Raw genomic sequence first — 18271 nt, 5'->3', positions numbered from 1 at the left:
AACTGAGAGCTGGCACTATGAGCTGATCTAAAAAATGAGAGAAAAAACTGTCTGACTATTAATGCAAATAAGATCATGGTGATGAATGATTTCAAATGATACAAGAAAGTTGCAAGATTAAAAATAGGTATTGTAATAGTGCTGTTATCAGCCCCATAAATCTAAATCCTCTCATGCTGTTTCTGTTCATACTGGCTCCTTGCAATGAGCAGGGAAGAGTGGAGAATATTTGGCAATTTAAGATGTATTTTCTTGGAAAGCCCTCAGACAAGTAAAGGCAATAACTACATAGAGCACCTGTTGGAGTCTGGTTGAAAATACATCCAGCGAAGAGGAGGGTGGGGTTATCTTAAAAAAAGAAGATATTTTGAAAATAAAATTGACATTGTCAAGTGTTTTGAATGAGTGGAACATTTTGATGTTTGAAGGCTTTGAATCTGTTCACTAAATTAAGTGTGGAATAATAAAGCTGAAAAATTTTGGAAGAACAAATTTACTCTGAAAACATCAGACATTCTCCACCTTGGATTTCGATATGCATTTACATGTACGTAATAAAGCAAATGAAAAACCACTCTCCGCAATTCTATCTGGCACTAGTGGTGTGTCTAAGTCAGAACCAATCTTGGGGATAAAGTGAGAAAAATGTTGAGAGTTGCGACATGCAGCTTTATTCAACTGAAAAGAAAAAAAAATTGATTCAATTCAAACTGCCTGTAGCCACCTAAATGATACCAGCCACTGATCAGAAGCTCAACTGAAACTGCTGTGTACAAAAAAAAAAGAACATTTAATGTGTCGCAGCACCAATAAGCAACACAACAGCGAGCGAAGATGAACCCTTTACACTATGCAGTATGTCATGGAACGTCGCAGATCAACAATATTACCGAAGAACAGATAACAGTGCAGGTGCCTTTGGCAGCTCTGTGTCGTCCGCTATTAGTAAAGTGTATGAAATCTGGATAGTTGATTGCTGTATAAAGAAAAGTGCACCAGGGTGTCTACTGGCCACAAGTCAACGATTAACAAGAGCCTGAGTGTTATCTTTGGTAGGTGATTGCAAATTATTCTTCATTTAGCATATTTAGTGTGCCTCAGAATCTGTTATTCGAGTAATGCTCCCCCTACATTCTGCAGTATACAACGCGTCATTGTCTGGGGGGGGGGGGTTCTTAAGACACAGTGGGGAGAAAGTGAGAGAGAGCGAAACACGCAAAGAACACAAACTGCTTTTAAAGGCACCATGAGTGAACAAACAAAAGGTATCAAAACACACTCTCGTCTTACGTCATGAGGCGTGATGAAACGTTCCAAAACAAATGTTAGCAATCAAAGTTAAAGTAACTTTGTTGTCAATCAAGGCCTCTAGAGAAGCGCCCAAAGCTGAATGGAGAACAGTTTCCTCACAGGAACAACAAGGAAAACTAATCCAAACTGGCACAATGGTTTTCATCTCAAACCTCCACAGATAGCTCCTCCCACCGGCGGCCAGTTGACACGCAAGGATCCACCCATGTCGTCGAAAGTGGCTGTTTTCTGTCGGTAACGTGACTGACTGAAAAGAGGGCCAACCTATGTGGCACTTGTGGTATTGATGTTTTATATGTCCGTCTGCTTACATGGATTCTTGTGCTGGGTTTGATTGGTATGTTGTAGTGGGAGCTGATTGTTGTTGCTTTCTTTTGTTAGCTGCACAGTGTTTCTCTGAGAGTCCCACTCGGTGGGGCACACCGTGACGTTGTCCTCTGCGATGAAGCGGAGGGAGCAGAGCTCTGCAGCACGAGCCGGCGAGGAGGTAGGCGAGCGGGGAACCAGGGGCGGAGTCCGTGAAGCAGGGCAAGTCTCCAGCCTGTCGTTCTCCACCTCGGGCAAGGGGCTGATGGCGGCGAAACGTGCGTGGTAGTCGCCGCCGCCAGAGCCGTGGCTACACGACGTTTTCATGCTCTCCCGATCACAACAGCTCAATTCGGAGAAGTGGCTGGAGTGGGAGTCCGAAACGGAGGCTAGACTGCCGCTCAGAGAAGGAGAGTCACACTCTAAAGAGTTAGGGCTACGCTGCCCCAAAACCTGAGCATCCAAGTCCTCCTTTGGCTCGTTCATCTTTGTGCCTCTGTTCCCCTTCTTGTGCAGTTTGCAGTTGCTCTTTTTGACTCCCGAGTTGGTCGAGGAAAGGCATTTGGCGGCTGCTCCTTGGCCCTCCGAGGTCGAGCCGTCGTTAGATGGGCAGTTTGAGCAACAGTGGCCAATGTGGCTGCTGTCGTCCACACTGCTGCTGCCGCTGTGGTTGCGCAGCTTGGCAGGTTTGGATTCAATGTCCACTTGGACTTCCATACTGTTCCCATCCCTAAGAGCAAGGACGGTTGGGGTGCAATGAGACAAAGAGAGGTAATACGTTAAGAAAAACAAATATAACACATTTAGTCATCTCACCTTTCAAGTGGAATGTGAGCATTTAGAATAGAGCCAGCCATCGCTTTAGTGCTTGCATTGTCGCTGACTGCACTGAGGCTGCTGACAGTGCCAGATTCACCACTGAGACTGCAATGGTCCTTTTGCACATCAGCTTGCACTTCCAACCTGGAAGAGAGAATTGTTTTGACAAGGCACTAACATCAACATGGAAAGCTGACGGTATGAGTTGCCGCCTTTGTAACCTGCTTAAGTAGTGGACCATGGCGCTGCCCGAGAGGCTGCCAGTGATGCTGGCTCCGGCGAGGGCTGTGGTGGATGCCGTTTCACTCAGGTTGTCCCTCATGGCCCCAAGTCGGTCCATTTGGCTGCCACTGGCACTCAAACTGCCTGTCAGACCCCCAACACTGCCTTCGCTGATGCTGGGATTGTTTCTAGTGTCTGCCACAGATGTGGAATCTACAAATGATAAAATCATAAAATGCGTAAGTGTTGAAAGCAAAACTCCACTGGGTGTGTGAATTAAGAATCAACATCTGAACAAATATTCAGATGTTGAGGTTAGCTTACCAGTTGCTGCTGTTCCAGTGGCAACATTCATCTCATTCTCATCATCAAATTCTATCCGAACGCCTTTTCCATTGCCCGTGGAGACGCCACAGCCCCCGCTCCGGCACAAAGAGATGGGCACCACGCCGTAAACATAAGCAAGCATAATGGGAACTCCGATGCCTGGAAAAACAAGTGACAAACAGAAGTCAAAAAGAAGAGCTGCTAATTAATGGCATAAGATGCAAGAAATAGAAGCGTAAACTGACCGACAGTGACTGCTGCAACCACTGGAGACACAATGACAGAAAGTGTCACGCCTCCTGCAATCACGAGATTCCTTTTGTGTTTGGTGATATCTTTACCTTCATAGCGATTATGAATCTGGGGAGTTAAAAATATCAACAATTTCTCACAAAGAATCCAAAGGGACAATCCTGTGTGCATACATAGATGTTTGTGTTGCGATTTACAAAACAAGGGCCGAATATTGAGAGGAGAGGGTATTCATGTAGACTTAAGTCAAACTTACGTAATCATAAAAAGATGATTATTGAAGACACAGTGTGGTGTGTTTGCAAGTTCCTGACGTGAAAGTGCCATGAATGCACCATGTTGCTTGTGCTGCATGAGTGTGACGTGTATGCGATAGGGCTAGGAGCCTGCTTAAGCTCTTTAATGACGCCCCACTAAACCTCTGGTAAGGTAAGCCAAGTTGTCGAGAAGGTAAGACAAGCTAGCTGTCACGCTAGCACGTGGGCCTATTTCAGAATAAAAGCATTTAATGGTATTCCACTGGCTTCAATGTATTGCTTGATAAGCTTCTACGCATTTTGAAGCGACCCACTACCATGACTGAAACTGGCGATATCGTGACGCTGTACAGCGTCGACTAAAATAACCGGGGAGCTTCATCATATTCCAAATGAGTGAATGTTTGCAATCTCACCTTTCTTCCCACATAAACAGGGATGCCAATAACCATAGCAGGGATCGCTATACCAGCGATCAGCGCAATACCAACAGGGGCACCAACCAGTGTTCCCAACTGCCAAAGAATCTTCTTCTTTCTACTCCATGGTTTCTTCCCCCAAAAGGTACAACCTGATGGACTGGGGAAAATAGTAAAAAAAAAAAAAAAGTTTACTCTTTAACCTGTCAATTTGTTTGTTGACCAAAAATGACATTTCTTCCTTTAATTTTGATGAAATCATGACTTTTTGTAGTAGTTTCTCAGACACCATTTGTAGTGTAAGGCTAACAAAGTGACAAAATGAAAATAATGATCTAAACGATAGAGGGTGTCAGTATCTCAGATGGCAGACATTTTTATATCCAATATAATATCGGACAGCTCTACCCCGTTCATCGATAGTCCTGAGCAGGCAGTTACTCACCTCAAGTAATGTAGGTCTGAGATCTCTTTCATGCAAAGCCAGCAGAACTCACAGCCACAGACAGCACAGGTCATGTGGTTACAGCTGCCATCATTCATTTTGATAATATAAGCAGCGCAGCGTGGGCATGGCTTGATGTCATCGGCTGTGGGCAAGACGGAACAAAAGAGAAATCAAAACAACGATGTCATTTTAGAAGACATACGGTTTATTCCAGTGGTACATCAACAGTTCAAAGTTCTCAATGATATACTTTTGAAACATTTCTAGGAAAATATGTCTTCAAACGTGTCATGACGCCATTAAAGTTTTGCTTGTGTTGAGTCAATCAACCTGTGGCCGCGCTCTCTTGGCTGGAGCTGAGGGATGACGAGCGAACCGTCCGGAGGCGAAGACTTTGGACTCTCTGCTGTCGTGCTGCGTCACAGGTTTGGTTGGGGTGCCACAACTGCTTACAGAGGTAACAGAACTCTGTACCACAACTCTCCCTCCCGCAGGTGATTTTGGGGCAGCTAGCACAACCAAAGGCAATCACCGCATACCTAGCAGAAAAGAACAGGGTGGTCATGACACGAACATGGTGTGCGTGCTCGTGCATATGATATCATATTTGATGATAGTTGCTAATATGGTTGATGCAACCCTGCTGCCAAAGAACCTGAAGCTAGTTGCACTTAGATTTTGATCTTCATTGTGGTTTGCAAGCCATGATGATTTTAGTCATCTTGAGATTGACCTATCGTTTCACATTACGACTGGAAATAAAAAAAGATCCATCTGATAATGATGATCTTGTTTAAATCAATGAATCCTTAAAATTCTACACCCTTTGACTTTTGGAAAGCAAAAAAAAAAAAAGACCTAGCTGAGGAATTAATTTAAGGTGTTTGATCATTTATTTTCAGTTTCCAGCATAGGTTTCCTCATTTCAGTGAATCTCTATGTTTTATCCGATTTATTAATTCAAAATGCTTACCCACAATCGGGCGCCGGACACCAACGGCAGTCAGGGTCAGCCACCAACCACCTTCTGAGCATGAACTCTTCATATTTCTCCATCAGACTCCGGTCGCCGAGAATCAGGCAGATGTCATGTGGATTGAAACGCTCCGAGCACTCGGGGCAACTAATGTTGACACGCGACTCTGAGATTTCAATGCGCAGGTACTGCCGAAGGCAGTCAACGCAAGAGCGGTGGTGACAAGTCATGATGTCTGGGAAACTCTCCCTCGAGCGTTGCAGAAGGCAGAGGGGGCACTCCAAAAGCTCCGTCTCCATTCCACTCTCCGTCTTGGGAGAAGACGGGGTGGAGGCAGTTACGCAAGGTCCCGAGGCAGATGAGGTGGAGGCAGCAACATAAGCGGCAGAGGGAGCTTCGGTCCCAGCCACAGTGAAGAAGGCAGAGGTCTTTTCGCTACACATCTCGGAGTGGATGTTCTCAATGCTAGCGATGCCATCTACACCTGTGAGCCCACCCGGCCCGGGGTTTTGCAGCTCACGAGATTTTCGGCGTACTGATTTGGCCTCCCGCCCTCGCCATCTAAACAGAGAAGCCAGGGATAGGCGCCTTTTCTTGGGAGCTTTCTTCACAGAGGAAATGGAAATGGAAGAGGCGGTGGATTGCAGATCCCTGTCAGAGCCCATGACCCCGCCAATACCACTGCCAAACTGATGGTGCTTAGCTAAGCTCATTTCACCAGGATGACCAGAGGGGTGGACCAGCGAGGATCCAGGGCAGGCAAGCCTGTTCCTCGCATGTGCCGGGGGATCAGGGAGGAGAGCGGGGCTGGATGAAGGGCTATGGTGATGATGGGTGGGGGGATGTGGTTCAGGGTAGGGGGAGCGGGCTCTGGATGGCCTTTCTGTACTCAAGGCATGGTGGCTTCTCCTGATCAACCTCGAGGTCACATCTAATAGTTGGATGATTGCGGAAAAGTAGTCACTTCATCAGAAACAACCTAGCAAGAGAAAGGAATAGTAGGAGCAAGGAGATTAGACAGGCGGCAATGCGCTACACAGTGATGGCAGCTTTGACGACAAACAAATGTGAAATACACAGCAGCTGAGCCGGCCTGGTAGCTAGCCAGACGACATGACTGCGGCTGCATTCCTGGCCTGCCTGTCCTCTGTGTAATGTTGCCTTCATGCACATTCTGTGGCTTCTTTTGGACGAGGGACAGTCTCATGAACAATAAAGGTTTGGATTGGTGAATAGGTGATTAAAAGCTGGTTTTTGTCTGAAGTATAAAAACAGCATGATATGAACTTAATGTGAGATTAATGTGCGGCAACTGAAGGCTCCCATTGGGACACTGTTAAAATAAAAAGAAGCAGACATATACGTACATGGCTAATGGTTTCTAAAAACCATGCTCAACAATCAACAAAATTTATGTGAACATCGTCACTAAACACATAAACGTCTGAGAACAATCATAAGAATTAGGCTCTCTATGGCGGACTTGCATGCAGTTTCTCTCATGCCAGATTTATGTTCTTTGCTAAGTCCCAAAGATATGAACACAATGTGTTCCGAGAGGATTTCCATAAGCTGAATTGTTCATAGGTCGTTCTATATTCAATTTGAATCTCTAGCAGTGGTTCTCAATCTTCTTTCAGTAATGTACCCCATGAGATTTTTTTTCCCTGCAGCCAAACAGCACAATGCATTTTTTTTTTTTTTGGGCTGAAAACAGAAAACAAAAGACGCCAGACATTTGCCTGTACTTTTGTTGTCACAAGAGAATTTCCTTGCAACACAAAAAAACACTTCAACTGTTGCCAAATGTCTGGCGACCATTTGTTGAGTATTGCCGACCTTGAACGAACCCTGATTTGAGTGCACGTTTTGCTGTCTTTGCCAATAGTAAAAAAAACCCCCATAATAATAATAATTTGGACCCTCAATTTAAGATTTAGAAAACTGAGCAACAAGCACAACTATTCTAGTTTGGTGTATTTCTTCCCCCAATCACTACTAGAAATCTAAACGTTTAACTGCTTGACATGCCTAGCAACCAAGAAGTCAATTATGTACAGGATATTCTTGTTCTCTACCTCCATTGTCACCTTGCTTGTCTTGTTCTAAACAAACTTTAAGTTTGCAAAGATTACGCCTTACGTCATCCTTTAAAACAGAGACAATTTGTCACATGTAATCTCACTAGGACTCATCTGTCTGCTCAAAATTGTGCCCATTTTTTTGAATGGTGACAGCAGCGGCAAAGGTGTGGTCACAAAACTGCTTTTTTTTATTACAGCAATTTATAGTGTATCTTGGCAAGACACACAAAAAGGTAATGCCATTCAAATGCCTTATCACCTATTGTGTTGGCATCTATCATTTGGATCACGACAGCTCCCTGTTGTGTTGACCTGGCCAACACACCCTAACCTTGCAGCTGTGTTTACAGTAGGCCAAAAGATGGGAGAGCATTGACAGCTCCTGATTAACACACACACACACACACACCACTGGACAGCTCACATGCACAAACACACTATTGGAAAGATCATCATGCTAGGCCGATGACCTTTCTTTGGAAGAACACACACTGGACTGGTCTGTGTAACATGATGCAACATTTAACATTCATTCCTCAGAATAGCCAGTGAATCCGTCAAAGTACTTCATTCTTCAGCAATCTATACTACTTCATTTTGAGAAAGAGAGCGAAAACAAGAACTGATCACAAAAGAAACATGATGATGTTCTGTATTTCGTTTTCCTGCAAAGTTTGAAGAACAAAATCAAGTACGACGCTTGTGGTTTGCTTAAGAGCGTAAAGTCCAGCCCAATGTTGTACTTGTTTCCACTTTAGGTAAGGACAATAACAGGGTGTGCTGTGCATGGGAAGAAATAAAGATTCTGCTTACTTTGGCAGATTAAGCCAAGTATCTCAGAAAACGAAAGGGCAGCTGTGGCATTCACAACAGTAGCCTACACTTTCTATTTTACATGTAAAAGCAAATGGTGGTAGAGATTTTTTTTTTTCTTGGTATGGCGCAGTGAGTGGCTGCCTCCCAGCAGTGTTCTCTCTTTTCCTCTTTATTTCCTTCTTTTCTCCTTTTTCTTTCTGTCTTCTTGTCCGTTCGGCGATGCTGGTGCCTTCTACCGCACCTCGGTACCTCTTGGGGTAGGATTTATATATTTTTGGGGTTTCTTCCTGGGACCGGGATCATCGGTCGAGACCGGCGTAACTCTACGACGGCTTCCTGCTTATCCGGCCAGTGATGACCGGGTCCCTCGCCTTGGCCTTGCAGCCGCAACCCCTGTGGGGAGTCCGCTCCCTCGTGGTCCTCGGAACCGACTTTCGCCATGCTAGCCCCGTGGTGACCATCTGCACGTGCCCCGACTGGGTGCCCGGGACGCTGCTCACACGTTTGCCTGCTTTGTGATGTTTTCACCGATTCACGACCACGGTCCATTGGGCGCCGTTGAACTGGACTGCCCTTACACCTGTCGATGGACCCCGTGGAGGCTATTTTGTATGTTTTGGGGTGTTCTCTTGTATTGAGGGGTGCTGGTTGGCCGCTGTTACTTTTTTTCCTTTGTCTTTTAGCTTTGATTTGCTTTGACAGCTTTTATCTTGAGCACTTTCTGACTTTCTTTGTGGCGCCGTTGTGTGGCAGCCTTACGAGAGTCTATTGAGTTGCGCTCATGCAATCTGTGTGTTTTTTGTATACCCACTCTGTGGTATGGATACTGCTGGGGCCTGAATTTCCTCACCCCTGGGGATCAATAAATATTCAATCAATCAATCAATCAATCAATCAATTTGAGGCTCATTCTACTATTGTTGTTGCTTTCAGTTTCCTTTGATCGTAATGTGTATTATTTGAATGTGTCTAGTTTGTGAGGGGGTAGCCATCCTCATGGTTATAAATGGTCACAAAAGGCCGAGAAGAACAAATAGCAAATGTCATTTAGCTAGTACGAGCGTATCTCTAAAGTCTCTTCGATTTCAGTACTTGTCACTCTACCATCTGGCGCTAGTTATGATGGGCGTAGTTGAAGCAAAACGCAATTGCTGCTAGTACAGTTACCACATTGTTAGAATTTTACCATGGTTAAATTATACTGGTTAATACAGTAAACTACTCAAAAATCATAATAGTAGGTAGCTGGCGAAATTTATAACCTAAAGTAAGCCAACTGTGATGGTGCGGAACTGTTCACGGGTTTTGGGTTCTTCCTAACTGGCTGCACAATTGAGAGTTTGTGTCAATTTATATTTGTTTTTTATTCAAACTAAGGCGCATGACTGTGGCTGCGGTGTTCTTAGTACGCCCGTGCTGCCCAACGTAAACCCGAGTTTGAGGAAGCCAAGGTTGCCAACCACTAGCGTGCATCAAGCTAGCAAGTTTAGCTTGGAAAAGAGAACATACCCTCTGGTGCCGTTCGCTTTTCCCCCGAGCAGTGACGATGAATGAAGGCAAGGCTTTTCGTAAAAAAATAAAAAATACAGATGCCGTAATCTTGGTGCAGTACCGCAAAGTACTTCCCACTGGCGATTGCACTTGCACAGGATTCCCAGTCTCCCAGTCCAGTCTCGCATCACTGGTAGTGAGACCAGTAGTGAACCAAAGCACAGGCTGAAGCTAGTGTTGGCTCGTGAGTGAACGGTTCGTTCAAAAGAACGAACGAGAGTGAACGAATCACTTCCTACAGTGATTCGTTCTTTTTTCAGTTCATGACTTCAACCAGGCGGCTCGGTGACGCACTGGGTAGCACCTCCGGCCCTCCCTGTGTGGAGTTTGCATGTTCTCCCCGGGCCCGCGTGGGTTTTCTCCGGGCACTCCGGTTTCCTCCCACATCCCAAAAACATGCTTGGTAGGCCGATTGAAGACTCCAAATTGTCCCTAAGTGTGAGTGCGAGTGCAAATGGTTGTTTGTCTCTGTGTGCCCTGCGATCGGCTGGCAACCGGTTCAAGGTGTCCCCCGCCTACTGCCCGATGACGGCTGGGATAGGCTCCAGCACTCCCGCGACCCCCGTGGGGACAAAAGCGGTTCAGAAAATGGATGGATGACTTCAACCAGTAGGTGTAATGCCCATTGAAGCTGGTGCCACCTCGCCGTAAAACAAAACGAAGCAAATGACGTAACTTTCTGTTCACGAAGGAGTCGTTTATATGAACTGATGGGTGAACAGATTCTAAAGATTCAGTTCACCTAAAAGAACTGGAATGCACATCACTAACCAGCAGCGAAAGCACAGGCTCAAGCTGCAGCCTCAACTCGCAAATTCAAATTTCATCGCGAGAGTTTGGGAGTTAGTGCGGCGTGGTCCTAACAGGTCCACTAAGCAAACCGTGCATAGAGAACCTAATGAAAGCAAAATAGTGATCTCTCTAAAATACACCAGAAAAAGAATTCTGCAAACGGAGGGATTCATTTGTGACCTCTTATTGCAATATTCATGCATTTTGCCCCTAAACAGAATGATGCAAAATATAAAAATATGGGGATATTTCTTTTCTTCTGCCGACTTGCTTGCAGACATGCAAATGCAGATTCACTAATTCGTGAATTTTCCTGTATGATTTCAAAACCCTTTGCTAAGGTTTATCTTTTACATCTGCATCAAATAGAAATTTTCAACATATACAGATTGTGTCATCAAAAAGACAAGCATTTTATCTATACTTAAAACTTGGTTAGGACGTTTGTCAGCTCTAGGATATTAATGTCCAAGTCATTGGTCCATATTACAGTAGGCACGTGATCCATGGTCAGTGGCTTCTCAAATACAGGCAGTAATCGGGACTTGGTCAAGGCTGCCCCACAGCACAGAGGAAAGTTGATTATGCAATTTGTTACAAAACATTTTACACATCTATAAATACAAAATTACACTAAGTATTTGTCAGTCAGATTTCTTATGTATGATTCAGTTCTATACCACTGCAAAACATTACAGCTTTTTATCTACATTGTGTTCCATAACACTTGCTTGTCTTGGCTGCTGCATTGAGTGGTCATGTGGCCTAACAGTATTTTTTGTTTAAAGAATCGATTAGTGCGGTGCAATGGTACATTGCAGTACCGGACATCCTAGAGTGCACACTTCAATAGGTCAGATGTGTAAATTTGGACTCAACCAAAAGTTTAAATTTGGACAACAATAATTCACACACAATTTGAATGAGAATTTATTAGCCAGTAGTTAACTATAAACTTTCAAAAATGCTCTGGTACCTCCATCCAATACCATGGCTGATATTTTGAGCATTGACACAGTAAAATGACATAAAACAGAAGAACGCATTCAAATTTAATTCAATTTTAGCTATTTTGCTTTTTTTTAAAGAACTTTTTTTGTATATGATCAAGGTCTAGTCAAACTTAACCTAGACCTGGCAGAGTAAATGGTTTTCGTTTTTTTAAGAAAAAAATTTATCATTTTGCAATGTTTTCAGTGTTTTAGGTTTTTCAATGTTTACTTTTTTTTCTCTTTTTCCATCGGTGAAGCAGGTTTCAAAAGCTCAATCTGTAGAGAAGAACAAGAAATATTTATTTTAATAAAATGCTAATCTTGGGCGTTGTGGTCGAACAGGACTGCCGACACACCTTAGACACTGGGAACACCAGCAGGAGTGGTGGACTTCTGAGCAGCCTCTTTGGCTTGGTGAGCCTGGAGCACAGCAACTGCCTCATCCACCTAAATCGAAACAATACTTGATGAACCACTGCACACGAGGTGGTGATAAATCATAGCAGAGTTGGGTATGCTGGATGGAACACAACTGCAAAAGGTTTGCACCCAGTGTTGGGTATGTCAAGACATTCATTGACCTTTGAGCGCAAGGATTCGGGCGATTCAAGCATGTGAAGAAGCTCAGAGTTGTCGATCTCCAGCAGCATGCCAGTGATCTTGCCCGCCAGACTGGGGTGCATGTTCTGAATCAGGGGGAACAGTCGCTCACCTGAAGGAACAAGTGTGCTTTTTAGTAAGATGTATAATGGGTCCAGTGAAACATTAATGTGTCCCAAAACAAGCAACTAAAATACTGACCCAGCATCTGCTTCTGTTCCTGAGGAGGGGCAGCAGCTAGCATGGAGGCAGTCAGTGGCTCCTGTCCTTGGACGTGGACAGCAGGCTAAAAAACAAAAACACATCCCATCATCTCAACATCCCAGGGTAAAAGCGCTGAGAGGAAAACAGATTACAGTGGTATCTCTGCTTAGAAATGCCTGCACTTACGAACTTTTCGAGATACGAACCTAGCGATACTTTTGCATCTACTTTGAACAGATGCCCCAGTTACCCTCCCATGGATCTGCCACTATTCGTCATGTAAAACAACATAAAAAAAACGAAGAAAAACCCCAAGTAGGGCAAGTTTATTACGTCTCCCAAACCTACCAATTTGAAACTCGAAATCATAAAGAATGGCGAATGCATATGTATTGTCGAGCTCACAACGGAATATGGCTGGTATTGTGACAAAGTAGGTTATAAAAAATAGATGAATAAGGGGGGTATCTCCTGCTGAAGGAGCGTGCACGCATGCAGACAAAGGCAGACAGTACCAGCTTGTTTTCAATAAAAACGAAGAAAGCACTCCTACTTCCAAAAGTTTCTACTTACAAAGGTGATGGCAGCAGAACCAATTAAGTTTGTAAGCAGAGGTACCACTGTATATGGTTTCAGAAAGTCTTGAGGTGCATTCAAGCAAAAGTGAAAGCAAATTTAACTATGAACCTGCTGCATAGCAACTTGAGGCTGGGAGGCCATGTGCTGCTGAGGATTCCGGACACTGGCGGCATATTTGTAGTGTGGCATTGCACGCACTGGGGCGGCAGTGGCCGAAGCACTGGCAGGGCGCTGGCTGAGGGCCTGGGTGGCTGCAGTGCAGATAACAAATTGGCAGGGGTTTGGGGGAATACAACCTCTTAATGTTATTTTGATAAAATCCAAGGCTAAAGTAGAGACAGTTATACTCACGCATGCGTTGAGAGGCCATCATGCGTGGGACCTGGGAGTTGGTGGCGGCAGTGGGACGGATGGTGCTGAACGTCTGGGGCCTGGGCGCTGAAGGCCGCATGGCATTGGGCATGTTCTGGAAGTCTGGAGATAGAAAATGGTGTTTTAGATCTTAACATCAACAAAACTAAATAGATCATCAACACTGCAAATGATTACTTACGCTGTGGGCGCACAGCCTGAGTGGCCCATCGAGGGCTGGGACGCAGCTGGGCCAACTGGTTGGCAGAGTAATATGCAGCACGGTTTTGGGCCTAAAGACAAATGCCAATATATGATCATCTCTTTGAAAACATTGAATTCCTAATTATTAAGCGATAACCAGCCACAGAGAAGAGATTAATCAAAAATGCTTGACGTTTCAAGACTCACCGGAGGAATAGCTGTCATAAAATAGCCAGAAGGAGGAGCCGTTTGGTAAGGGTTGAGAACAGGGTTGGGCACAGCCCGGACGGTAGCCATCCTCTGCATGTACTGATTGGTTAGATGGGCCTGACGCTCTTCTTTGCGTTGAGCCAGAGCCACATACAATGGTTTAGTGGCAACTATACGCCCATTCATCTCAGTCACTGCTTTGGTGGCCTCTTCAGGAGAAGAAAAGCACACAAACCCAAAGCCTTTGCTGCGACCACCCTCCATCATAACCTGGGGAGAAGAAACTCAAACTAAGTGCTGGTGAACTTCAATTCGACATTAGCTGTTCCATTCAAGACCCACACCTTAGCACTTGTTATTGTTCCAAATGGGGAGAATTCCTTGCGTAGCCGCTCATCATCAAGGCCGTCATCCAAGTTTTTCACATACAGGTTGACACCCTGGCGAACAAGATCACAAATTGCTTTCGAGCCTGAATTTTAAATTGCTGCACATGAGGCTAAAAAAAAGTCTTTCAATACAATTCCGAATGGATATCATTAGGTTTCGAGGACACAAAAACATTCTAAGTGTACTTCGAAACAAACCTGGTATCTGGTCATGCGATCCTGTTTCATCTGCTCAAATTTGCGCTTGAGCTCATTCTGGCGCTCCCCCTTTTTCTGGGCACGCCCAACATAAACTTGTCTGCCATTCAGGTCTTTACCGTTCATATCATCCACAGCCTACAAATAGATGTATAATTAAAAGATATACATATTATCCACCATGAGATGAAACCTTGGCAAGTTTCTACCACACGGTCCAAAGGACTTTATCCCCCCCTACCTTTTGTGCATCTTCATGTCTTTCAAAGCTGACAAAGCCAAATCCTTTGGATTTGCCACTTTCATCTGTCATGACGCGGATACTGAGTGCTGGGCCTAAAGAAAAGGCAATTGGCAAAAACTGAATACCACTGGCCAAGCAAGGAAGAAGACCTTTTTTTTTTTTTTTTAGCCTGTGAAAAATTGGATTTCATCCAATACTTACCATATTTTCCAAACAACTCCTTGAGCTTTTCATCATCCATATCCTCTCCAAAATTTTTGATATACACATTGGTGAATTCTCTTGCACGGGCTCCAAGTTCTGCTTCCCTCTCTTTACGTGACTTGAATCGCCCAACAAATCTATTGACCAAAGGAAAAAAAAAACATTAGCCAATAGGTTTTGATTACAATTTGACAAATCTATAGCTATTATTTACATCATACTAGTTACCGCACAGTACATCTGGGGGTATTCTAATTTGTAAGACTAAGAGTTGTCATACAACATGGCAATGAGGTATGGGCCATTGATATTTTTTTCATCAAATATGTCAAAGCGAATCCAATGAAGCAAACCCAAGTTCAAAGTAAACCTAAGTTCAGCAATTTGATTTAGTTGAAACAGCCCAGACGTCTGTCTTGTAGAAGCCTTCTTCACATTACATTTGACAGAGCGCAGTACGCTCTCACTCGCTCGTTGTGTGTGAAGGGCCGGGACCACAAAACGGAGCGCTGCTGTGCGGCACAACCAGGACTTCTGACTACGCCCTGAATTGGGAATTTTATTGTTCGAGAATGGTGGCGTAATGTCATATAAGCGTCTCCAATCGGAGAATAGTGTGAATTAGCGCTATTTTAGCTTATTGACAGGTAACAATGTCTTTAAAATATCCAAGTTCTGTAGAGTAATTAGTGTCTCCTTTGCCGTGTGTCTCCTTATAACAAGCAAAGTGGGGACTTTTTATTATTACGACAAATTCATCTTGTCAAGGTGTCTAACCAGCAAAAGAAAACTAATCTTACTCCAACAAACTGCGACGTTAGCGCTTCTAAATATGGACATAATGGCAACTTGGGTGTTGCAGTCTTTTAGTGTTGCAGAGCAACTCTTTCATATTAAGTGCAGTGTGAAAAGGGCTTCAAGGGTGACATTTAAATAGGGAATTAGCAATTGCTTTTGTATGTCGTTATTTTATTATATAGACAAATGCCTATGGATATACGTTAGTGTGACTAAATTACCTGGTAGTAAACTGTGCCTTAGTTACGCGGTTTAAGAAATGAATTAATTTGATCTCAATAATTAAGTTTGTATACAGCATAGCATAGCTTTGCAGCAAAGAATTTTAAGCCTTGATACATTCAAACAAGATACTGTTCATTACATTTTGTTAATCATTAAACACACAGAGACTGTCATTTCATTTGATTAATATTAGTAAAACACTTCACTCAATATTGTCAATCATAATCCCACTTACACTTTTCTGTCATTGAGCAACATGCCATTCATTTTCTCAATGGCCCGCTCAGCAGCCTCGTGGGTCTCAAAGTGCACAAAGCCGTAACCCTTTGACCCATTTTCATCACAAACCACCTTGGAGAGGGAACATTGAGCACTTCAGTAACAATCTCCACCACCATGCATTGCAGTAAATACATTTGACCAACAATGGGATTCTATGCCATGCAAAGTAGTAGTGAGTATGCAAATCTTTCAAGCCACAAACTAACATGTGCACAAGACATGCTGACAGCTCCACCTACCTTACAGGATAGGATATTTCCAAATGCTGAAAACGTATCATAGAGGGCCTTGTTATCTATGGACTTGTCCAGGTTCTTGATGAAGATGTTGCCCACGCCACTCTTCCTCAGAGAGGGGTCTCGTTGAGACCACATTATGCGAAGTGGCCTGCCTTTGATCACGTCAAAATTCATGGTGTCCAGGGCTCTCTCGGCTGAAAAGATCGGTATAATCAGTAAGCAATAAACACGGCAGTGCTCACACATTCGCTGACGAATGCATTCCTTTACTACAGTAGTGAACATGACTCGAACGCGACACTGCTGTTGAGCTAGCTTGCAGTTTAATCATTACAACTAGCTTTCGACAATCGTTGAAGACTCACCGTCAGCTGGCTGCTGGAAGTTCACATATGCGTAACCAAGGGACCGACGGGTGATCATGTCCCTGCATACTCTAATAGATAAGATGGGCCCAGCCGGGCTGAATTTCTCGTAGAGCATGGCTTCGGTTACATCTGGATGCAGGTCCCCCACATAGAGGGAGGCCATGGGGTAGCTAGGAGCGCTAGGGTTCATGACGACGCGTGTTCAGACACGACACGTTATGACAATCGACGCTCTATTAAAGGTCTCAAAACGCCTGTCTTCAATGTGAAGCGGCTTTTTTCTTTATCCCGTCACAAACGACTGGGCGCCCAGACGAGTTTTTCTGTACGTTACCTCCCAAAGGTGGCAACGTGGGCTAGCTGGCCTGATTAGCAAAGCTATCGAAGCGTGGCCTAAGCGATGCTGCTCGTGGGACTTATTTTGTTGCGTATCGTTCACAAGCAAAACGAAATGGTGCGTTAACTCGCGAAGCTATCGATACAATCAACAAGAATGACTAACACTGCTTCTAGAAACGTAGACAGCGATTGAATTACCACCCACGTTTTCAATAATGGCGGTTATCTTCACGTTAGCGTGCTAAGGTCCGTCTAAGGTTCTTCTTTTACGCGTTGCTTGAGTTGGCAAATGAAATCCTGCTTCACCGATTTTTTTTTTCTTATAAAAATATGTCTGCGTGTGCGCTCTAGCTTTTGGTTTGTTTCATAATAATAAAATGTGTGCCGTGGCTAGCTACGGAGCACACCCAACGCAGACGGATTACAGGAATGAAAGGAAGGTCGGTAGAGGTTGTTTCCCGATACCAGTCCAAACGTCGGGGCGGTCGACACTAAGTATGACGTCACAAATCTCGCGATATTTTATGTTGCATTTCGTGACGCCTTTTATCATCCTCAGCTGCCCTCACAACGTCCACTTCCAACTGAGCCGCACCCATTTACTTTTTTTTTTTTTTTAAAGAGATAACGCATTCGTTGAGCATCTTTGGAGGAACAATTTCTTAATTTTAATTTTTTTTCGCTTCTGTTAATGTATTTTTCAAGTCAGAAAGTGGACCTCTAGGAAAATAGTCAAATTCACAAGACTACCATTATTAATGCAAAACTTCTAGCAGCTCTTTCATAATCCTTGGCAAAGGTGGTTGAAGAAGTAAATTTTGATATTTCAGTGTACTACGGCTTCCTTCCACATTTCCAAACATCATTCCCAGGTCGATAGTGGAGAGAAGGATTTTTTAAAAAGCGTCATGTACTGTATACATAGCAATTTAAAAATACCATTCAAATTTGGTGGGGTTGACACTCTTAACTCTGGGCTGTGCATCAAATTTTATTTGTATTTTGTTTGATACTTTTTTCACTTTTCAGGGACTTGAAGACAAATTATATGAACAAGAAAGCTACAATCTTGTTCCACAAAACAAAAATACAGAATATAACTTTCAATTTGAAAACGAAACTCTTCTGTGTGACCTTGGCTCATGGTTTGATGAGACGTGGCTGCTTTGAACTTTCGCTGTAGATTTGTTCAGTCTGCATTTTGGGTAACCACACGCTTGTTGATCAGAGTCAGTGTTCAACATTTTGCATGAAAATGCTGATGT

The 18271-nt window shown here is 43.9% G+C and overlaps 2 protein-coding genes across 2 annotated transcripts; both read right to left on the bottom strand.

Moving 5' to 3' along the window:
* Window positions 1-477: 477 nt before the first annotated feature.
* Window positions 478-9976, bottom strand: rnf19a (ring finger protein 19A, RBR E3 ubiquitin protein ligase). The gene is made up of 10 exons (XM_061289020.1): window positions 9747-9976; window positions 5335-6316; window positions 4692-4900; window positions 4359-4503; window positions 3911-4073; window positions 3231-3345; window positions 2983-3144; window positions 2658-2871; window positions 2434-2580; window positions 478-2347 (listed from the first exon to the last, which is right to left on the bottom strand). The coding sequence occupies exons 2-10, from the start codon at window positions 6048-6050 to the stop codon at window positions 1603-1605; spliced, it is 2616 nt and encodes an 871-aa protein (XP_061145004.1). The 5' UTR covers window positions 6051-6316; window positions 9747-9976; the 3' UTR covers window positions 478-1602.
* Window positions 9977-11497: 1521 nt separating this feature from the next.
* Window positions 11498-17440, bottom strand: LOC133160910 (polyadenylate-binding protein 1A). The gene is made up of 15 exons (XM_061289022.1): window positions 16665-17440; window positions 16300-16493; window positions 16014-16129; window positions 14753-14892; window positions 14549-14643; window positions 14308-14445; window positions 14065-14160; window positions 13718-13990; window positions 13509-13599; window positions 13307-13429; window positions 13064-13206; window positions 12374-12458; window positions 12154-12284; window positions 11929-12019; window positions 11498-11848 (listed from the first exon to the last, which is right to left on the bottom strand). The coding sequence occupies exons 1-14, from the start codon at window positions 16855-16857 to the stop codon at window positions 11930-11932; spliced, it is 1908 nt and encodes a 635-aa protein (XP_061145006.1). The 5' UTR covers window positions 16858-17440; the 3' UTR covers window positions 11498-11848; window position 11929.
* Between the last annotated feature and the right edge of the window lie 831 nt (window positions 17441-18271).

The sequence above is a fragment of the Syngnathus typhle genome, linkage group LG10 (genome assembly GCF_033458585.1).
Source record: "Syngnathus typhle isolate RoL2023-S1 ecotype Sweden linkage group LG10, RoL_Styp_1.0, whole genome shotgun sequence".
In the NCBI taxonomy this organism is placed as follows: Eukaryota; Metazoa; Chordata; class Actinopteri; order Syngnathiformes; family Syngnathidae; genus Syngnathus; species Syngnathus typhle.
Note: the sequence above shows the minus strand (reverse complement) of the source record. Positions and strands in the feature narration are given on the sequence as shown.

What these genes read in the sequence shown, in the direction of transcription:
- rnf19a (XM_061289020.1), bottom strand. Translation starts at nt 6,050, where the DNA reads ATGAGCTTAGCTAAGCACCATCAGTTTGGCAGTGGTATTGGCGGGGTC. An exon ending in CCAAGAGAGCGCGGCCACAG is followed by an intron (nt 4,504 to 4,691) that starts GTTGATTGACTC and finishes TCTTGCCCACAG; the next exon opens with CCGATGACATCAAGCCATGC. An exon ending in ATGGTCCACTACTTAAGCAG is followed by an intron (nt 2,581 to 2,657) that starts GTTACAAAGGCG and finishes TCTCTCTTCCAG; the next exon opens with GTTGGAAGTGCAAGCTGATG.
- LOC133160910 (XM_061289022.1), bottom strand. Translation starts at nt 16,857, where the DNA reads ATGAACCCTAGCGCTCCTAGCTACCCCATGGCCTCCCTCTATGTGGGG. An exon ending in GATGGCCTCTCAACGCATGC is followed by an intron (nt 13,207 to 13,306) that starts GTGAGTATAACT and finishes TCTGCACTGCAG; the next exon opens with CCACCCAGGCCCTCAGCCAG. An exon ending in GGAACAGAAGCAGATGCTGG is followed by an intron (nt 12,285 to 12,373) that starts GTCAGTATTTTA and finishes TTGTTCCTTCAG; the next exon opens with GTGAGCGACTGTTCCCCCTG.